The sequence below is a fragment of the Pterocles gutturalis genome, unplaced genomic scaffold (assembly GCF_000699245.1).
Source record: "Pterocles gutturalis isolate BGI_N339 unplaced genomic scaffold, ASM69924v1 scaffold30647, whole genome shotgun sequence".
In the NCBI taxonomy this organism is placed as follows: Eukaryota; Metazoa; Chordata; class Aves; order Pterocliformes; family Pteroclidae; genus Pterocles; species Pterocles gutturalis.
Window position 1 is genome coordinate 18,906 of NW_010113769.1, and position 6,850 is coordinate 25,755.

Sequence of the window (6,850 nt, forward strand, 5' to 3'; positions counted from 1 at the left end):
AACACTTAAGTGCTCATTGGATGCTCTCTTTAATATAGAATTATCTGATTCTGCGGATGGGAAATCCTTTCTGAAGTTTAGACTTTGATTCCCAACACTGGGGAAGGGACAAGACATTTTTGCAGTGTGACTAGTTGTCATATCCATTCCATCATCTACGAACGCCTCAGTAACATCCACAGGCAGTAGCTGCTCTGGTGGAGCTTCACAAATACCAGAAAACCTAGCTTTAACCTCAGCCGCCTGGCATTGTGTCATTTCCATTCCATCATCTTGCCCTCTAAAGATTTTTGTTATATTGCAGGTGTCCAGCGGTTCACGGGAACATACAAATTCTACTGACGATCGTGCCAGGCCTTCTGAGGCTTGCGAAGGGACAAAACAAACATTCTCTTTTTCAGATCCCTCAGGAGGATTGAGGACCTTTTCATTTGACTTCATGCTCATCAAAAATTCATTGAAATTTATTTTTTTTACGGGAATAGCTTCTTCCTTCTGTTCAAAAGATGGGCACGAATGGTTTGTAGGGTCAGAGAAAAAATGAAATTCTTTGCTCATTTCTGTCTTTTCATTGTTAGAGTTTAACCCAGCCAGAAATGAGACGATATCTATTTTCTCAGTTTTGTCAGCTTGATTGTTTTGCAGGTTACGTGTAATCACTGCAGTGTGACTAGATGTCATATCCATTTCATTTTCATCTGAAAAGATAACGGTGGTGTCAGGCCTATCATGCCACTAAAAAAAAAAAAAAAAAAAGAAAAAAAAGAAAAACTCTCTTGTGCATGCCCACAGCCCAAGAAATTACAGTTACTGACACTTAAAACAAATGATACAATGGTTTATGCTATTTAAAACAAAAGGCAGCTAATGCAGTCCTAAGGTTACAGCTCTAACTTTACATCTTCTTTTTGGAAAAAAAAATATTTATTTCAGTCCCCCACGATAAGCAATAACACATTCAGGGAAAGGAGGACAACATAATTATTAGAGCATATCATACTTAAATAGCTTTTTTTGAAAGAATGTGCTTCAGTTTTGCTGTTGGGCAAAGACTTCCTATCTAGCCATCTCTGGGTAAGCATGGAACAGTTACTGAGTCTCACAGATCGGTATTTTCTAGATCTCTACAGTGTGGTTTCCGCCTTTTTTTTTTCTCCCATAACTGCAGGTAAAAATCTTGCCCAGCTTATCCTGCGTGCGCCCCAAAGCAGCAGCACCAAGCTGGAAGTTTCAAAAGACTTTTCCACTGCTGACTAGGGAGATTTCAGTCTCTTTAATAGAGAGGATTTACAGCTTTAAAGCTGTAGGAAAAAAATGGCTAATAACAAGATATAATACTCTATTTTATAAAATATAATGAATATATTAAGAACAGCTTCATGTTTACTCCAAATTACATATGCTATTTTATAAATGCAAGAAATTAAATCTCCTAGAGGATGTACAACCACATACATTACTCAAAAGAAGGAGAGACAGCTTCAGTCCGACCTTTATGGCCTCGTGGTACGTATCTTCTCATCCACACTAGATTTGAACTGGTTTGGTTTGGTTCTTAACATTCGTTAACAAGAGCTAACATATTTTTAAGCCATATCTTTAGACTCAACATAAAAGTCAGAAGCCATTGCAGGAAGGGAGGCTGTTTGGACCGTTGCTTTGTTTACCACATGCTATAACATCATCACTGAAGCGTAACACAGCTCAGGAGTTCTGTGCCATCGCGCCTGCGAAGGTCTTAGCTAAGAATGTTGTGGTTTATCACTTGATTCACCTGAAGAAATTCGGTTACCTTTTCATGCTAACCATCGTAATTTATCTAAGGCTTTTTAACAGCAGGAACAGAGAGTACATTGGTGCATATCCATTCTGCCCACAGACAAAAAAAATACACAAGCAGAGAGTAATACATGTGAAAAAATAAATAACCAGCCCTATCTGAAACATAAGCTCCTTTGCATTTTCTCAGGTAAGAATTGAAAAGAATGGAGGAACTAGCTCTGATACTGAAAAATCAGCAAGCCATTTCAGAAGCAAGGGGTATCACCACTGCAGTATAATGCCTATCAGATTAGGAAAATACTTCAAAATATACAAGATTAGCTTTCAGAAAAATGTTATGTGAATACAAGGATTTATTTTTTAGGCAGTTGATTAAACTATTTGTCTTTACTACACAAATTATTGGAATATACTTTGGACACTGATATTTTCAGTAACAAAAAAAATAAAAGCCTTCACATACCTCAGTCTGCTGCACCGATGCCTGGATAGGAGCATGAAGCAAAGTGTTCATCCCTGTCAAAAGAAAAGGAAATACTCCATTTGTTGTGCTATTTTCTTCTTATTTTATCCACTAAGCTGAAGACCTATGCGCACGTTTTAAAAATACCACTAGGTAAGGACAATTAAACCCAAATATATCCTGAAAAATATTTTCAGTGGAAGAGCTACTCGTACAACACAAGGCTTGTAATGGCTTTATGGGACAAGCCTGCTCCTGCAATAGGTGTCTCAGTCAGGGAGACTGTTGTAAGAAAGTTAAAATTATTCAAACAGAATCAATAGTTTCAAATAAAGATAGTAATTTTGTTATTAAATCTACTTCCAGACTCACCAGTGATCTCACACGGAACAGCTTCAAGTGCTTCATTTCTGCAAAAGGTGGTTTAGGTAAATAGTTTGTTAAAAGATTTCAAAAGAGAAGGCTTCAGCAATGTACTGAAAAGGCCGAGAATTCTGTTGCCTAGCTCAGACAGGCCCGGGCAGCAGACACCTGACACTACCTGTATGCCTCTAATATATTCTAATTTGAGTTGCAACTTTATTTTCCTATGAGATTCTCTCATCTTAGTGTGCCACAAGCCATTGTTCGACATACAGATGGCATTTTAATTCCTCAATGACAAGTAAAAAAAAGAGAAAATATTACTTCATTGTTTTGAACTCAGATGTTCCACATTTCGTTAGTCCTTTCTCTTTGGAGAAGAATGTAAGAAATCCCCCTTCACACACAGAACTGTCTAAATCTGTTACTTTACTTGCCAGGTCATTTTAATTTTAAAAATTCCATAATCAGGTTTTATTTAAACAAGAACTTTGAGGACAGACTGTATCTGCCTCTGAGGGAAAAAGTTCTGTTAATAAATACCGAAGACTATGTCTGTCAGATATGGAATCTGGTAGGTCTGTCCTGGAAGACATTCCCAAGCAATCTGGTTTGGAAGGAAGGAATGTCAAGCAATAGTTGTTCAATTTTTCAGAAACCGCTATCTTTTGTGAGTGACCAACACAGTTATATGCTTTTTATGCTGTATCCCTCCTTTCACCAGCCAAAAGCACTGCACAGTTTTATATCTGAATAAATCCTTTGAGCAGTAGTACTTCGATGGTTGCACATCATGTGAAGAAATTATTTGCATGACAGAACACTACAATCATGAGAATTTTTTTGAAACTTACTGATTAAGCAGGATATCATTCCTCGTATCTGCTTCACGCTCTAAAAACAGTAAGGGAATTAGACATTACAATGTGAGAAGCATGATCTAAACTTTCCAAGACAAGAGTAAACTGCACAGAAAATAAGGTTCTGAAGTCCTCACTCTCAATGTGCCTTCTTATCGTGGCAAAAACCCAGAGAAGCACAGTACTTGAAAATGCATTAGCTTTTCAGATTCCTTCTGAATCATCTCTGACAGTGTGAATATGCCATTCTGCTCAGCCTTCTTTCCATCTAAATCCCCAAGGCAGGTTTTGTTCTAGGTGCATTTTGTCGAAGAAAATAATTCCTTTTCTGAGCTACAAGGTCCACAATACCAGTAACTAATGGGTTTTCAGCCAGTCCATGATAAACCGCTGACCATTTTGTTCCTCACCTGTGACTGTCAGGCCTGACTTCTTAAATTCAGGCTAAAATCTTGTTGCTAATAGTCTGCGAATTCTATCAGGAGAACTGAAAGGAATTTTACCTGTACTTTCCGTCTCTGACGTGTTATTCTTAAGATCTTGGTGGAAGACTCTGCAGCTAAGAAAAAAAACAACCCCACAAACCCACTCAGTTTTTGAAAAACACAAGACCATCTGTTTTGAAGCAAAGAAAAAAAAAGTAAAAAAAAAAATCAGCCCTAATGTAAATCTTTTCCACATGGTATGTTCTGAAATGATATACGAAAAGACAGCTTACTGAACCCAACCATGTTTTCTATGGAAATGCCATTATTGTACTTAAGATGGAAATCACTAAAAAATTTAATGGGAAACAAAAATTCCTAATTATATTAAATTCACTGATTTTTATTTTTTTTTAATTAAGAGAAAATTAATAACGGCTCTCTTAGGGCTCAAAATCAACTCCATGTAACAACAGACACCAGTTTGCCTTTACTGAACACTCACAAAGATATGCAAACAGCGATTTGTGGGGGTACCAGATTATCACCTATAGCCTGCATTTGATGCTCAAATAAAGGATGTAGATCTGCATCCTTCAGATCAAACTTACTTTATGGTGTTTGCAAAGCTGACACGGCGAGAGTTTTTCCTCCGTTTTTCTATATTGATATCCTGACGATAGAGAACACAACAGTTTGATATACAGAGAACTGTTCCGATTCCATAAGCCATTAGAAGCATAGCTTTTCAGGAAACACAAAAACAAAAAACTACGCTCCCCTAAAATAATACCGGTTACAGGGATTTTTGTCTGGCATATTGTCTGGCATACTAAGGAAAATATATGTAGTTGCTTAGCAAGAGAGTTGCAGGATTTTTTTTTCTTTAGTTTTCTGCTACAAGGACTGAAAAAAAATAGTAATAATAGTTTGTCTTTATGGGAGAAAGGGAAGGATTCACGACAGAATCAAAGTCACCATTTTCCTTAGATGGTGTCACTGACTCGATGATGATACCAAAGCAACGTTACAAGGTATGCAATGCTGCAATATTGCATATATTGGAAAGCTAATTCATCACACCACTGCTGTGCACTTGTCTGCAATACACTTCCCCCTAACTAACTAGTCAGTCTCAGGACAGTGGAACGCTTGCTGTTTAAGAAAACACAAAGTATTAACATACCAGGCACCGCCTGTTCTATGCACATGGCTAGCAAAGCCTGTAAAATACTTAATTTTTTAAAAAATCACATCAGCAGTACAAGCAGCTATGAGTCATGTCACAGTACTGTATATGATAGCTTTATATCGCTCACCAGCAGCACTGCCCAGCGCTGTTAACAGGTAGTAAAGTTTAAATGAAGATTGTGAGCCACTCGTCATACTCAGCTCAGTTTTGATCTAGATGTGCTGTGCATGAATATTTCAGGCTCATTTTTCATATTCTGAAGAAATTATTACAGGCTTTTTCACTGAAAGCCTTACATGCCAAAAATGAGTTTTCAAGTTCTGCAATCAGCAACAGATCAATCATATAAATATACGATGCAACTAGAACATTAGTCCATAAAACACACCCTAGGTAGCTAGCTTTTACTTTAAATAAATTGGGAGGCTGATGTTTTTTCAGATGTAAAACCATCTTACTGACTGTATCAGTTTGTACACTGGTGGACCAAACTTCAAGTCAAATGGACCACAGGAGAAGTAAGTTGTGCCTATTAATCCCTCTTTATTCCACTTTTTTTGATAGAGGACATACTCTGATGTAAAACAGAAGTATAACAAAAACTCGATGGATTTCTTACAATATTTAGCACTCCAAACATTACCCTCCTTAACAGTTATTACAAGAGTTTTTATACCTGCATTATTCTAGTGACACAGTTTAATCAGCGACAAGTTAAGAACATCATCAAGAAAGGACTTAATAGACCTACCTGCGTCAGTTCATTCCCATTTCCCAGATCATCCAGAGGATTTCGTGGAGCCTTTAAAATCTAAAAGAAAATATAATAGCCAAGAAGATCAGCCCCAACTACAAGAACTGATTTGCTTGGCTGGAAAGAATTTATAAGAGCCACCAGTGCCCCAGTCAATCGTATCAATCTAATAGGCTCGCTCTTTGCTTTTGGAATGTTTTTCTTCAACTGGGATAAGAAAATAATTTCCTCTTTCTGGCTCCCCTTTCTTTACTTCACTCACTCACATGGTTTTATTTTGAGAAATGCCTTAAGCTACTCACAGAGGACAGTCGCTTCCCTCTGAAGTGCTCTGTATTATCACTGGAAGGGAAAAAACAGAAACAGGTATTAGGGCATAAACTTGAACCAAGATGTATTTCTTGAACAGTACTGCCACGTTTTTCAGGTAAATACATCGATTTCTTCACTGTTTTTAAAAGTGTGAAATTAAATAATCAGGCTTGCTTAGAATAGATCATTCATTCCAGTAGTGGTTCCAAAAATAAGCTCTGGACAATTCAGTAGATTGCCTCCCAGACCCCACGGTCAGCCCGCTGCTATGAGATTTCCTCAGAGCTTTCATACACATGATCAAAGAAACTCCCTGATCGTCTTCTTCAGATTGCCTCCCAGACCCCACGGTCAGTTAGACTCCAGACAGCCCGCTGCTGTGAGATTTCCTCAGAGCTTTCATACACGTGATCAAAGAAACTCCCTGATCGTCTTCTTCACAATGGAAAACATATTTCATTCAAGAGATGCTCCAGGCATTAAGGAAAATTTTGCCTTTAAATGGTAATATTATACCACAAGAAAATTCTTAGAAGGTTTCAACTTACTTTTCCATGTTAGGGTCTGCATAAATTTTGTCCATTTCTGCAGGATGTGCTTTTCCTATAAAATACAGTACTGAAATCCAAAAATATTAATGAACCTCAGTAAGAAAATGGCATACAACCACAATAGATACTAGCCCTAGATGCTATCATT

General features: G+C 37.5%; 1 protein-coding gene across 1 annotated transcript in view; it reads right to left on the bottom strand.

The window, feature by feature from the left end:
• Window positions 1-6,734, bottom strand: part of CASC5 (cancer susceptibility candidate 5) — a gene marked incomplete at its 3' end in the record, with an annotated part of 22,887 nt that extends 16,153 nt beyond the window's left edge. Inside the window, exons 1-9 of the mRNA XM_010074625.1 lie at window positions 6,700-6,734; window positions 6,142-6,181; window positions 5,837-5,896; window positions 4,505-4,566; window positions 3,972-4,027; window positions 3,463-3,502; window positions 2,618-2,655; window positions 2,246-2,298; window positions 97-735 (exon numbers count right to left, since the gene is read on the bottom strand). Coding sequence (XP_010072927.1) covers window positions 97-735; window positions 2,246-2,298; window positions 2,618-2,655; window positions 3,463-3,502; window positions 3,972-4,027; window positions 4,505-4,566; window positions 5,837-5,896; window positions 6,142-6,181; window positions 6,700-6,734 — 1,023 coding nt within the window. The remainder of the gene's footprint in view (window positions 1-96; window positions 736-2,245; window positions 2,299-2,617; window positions 2,656-3,462; window positions 3,503-3,971; window positions 4,028-4,504; window positions 4,567-5,836; window positions 5,897-6,141; window positions 6,182-6,699) is intronic.
• Window positions 6,735-6,850: the final 116 nt, after the last annotated feature.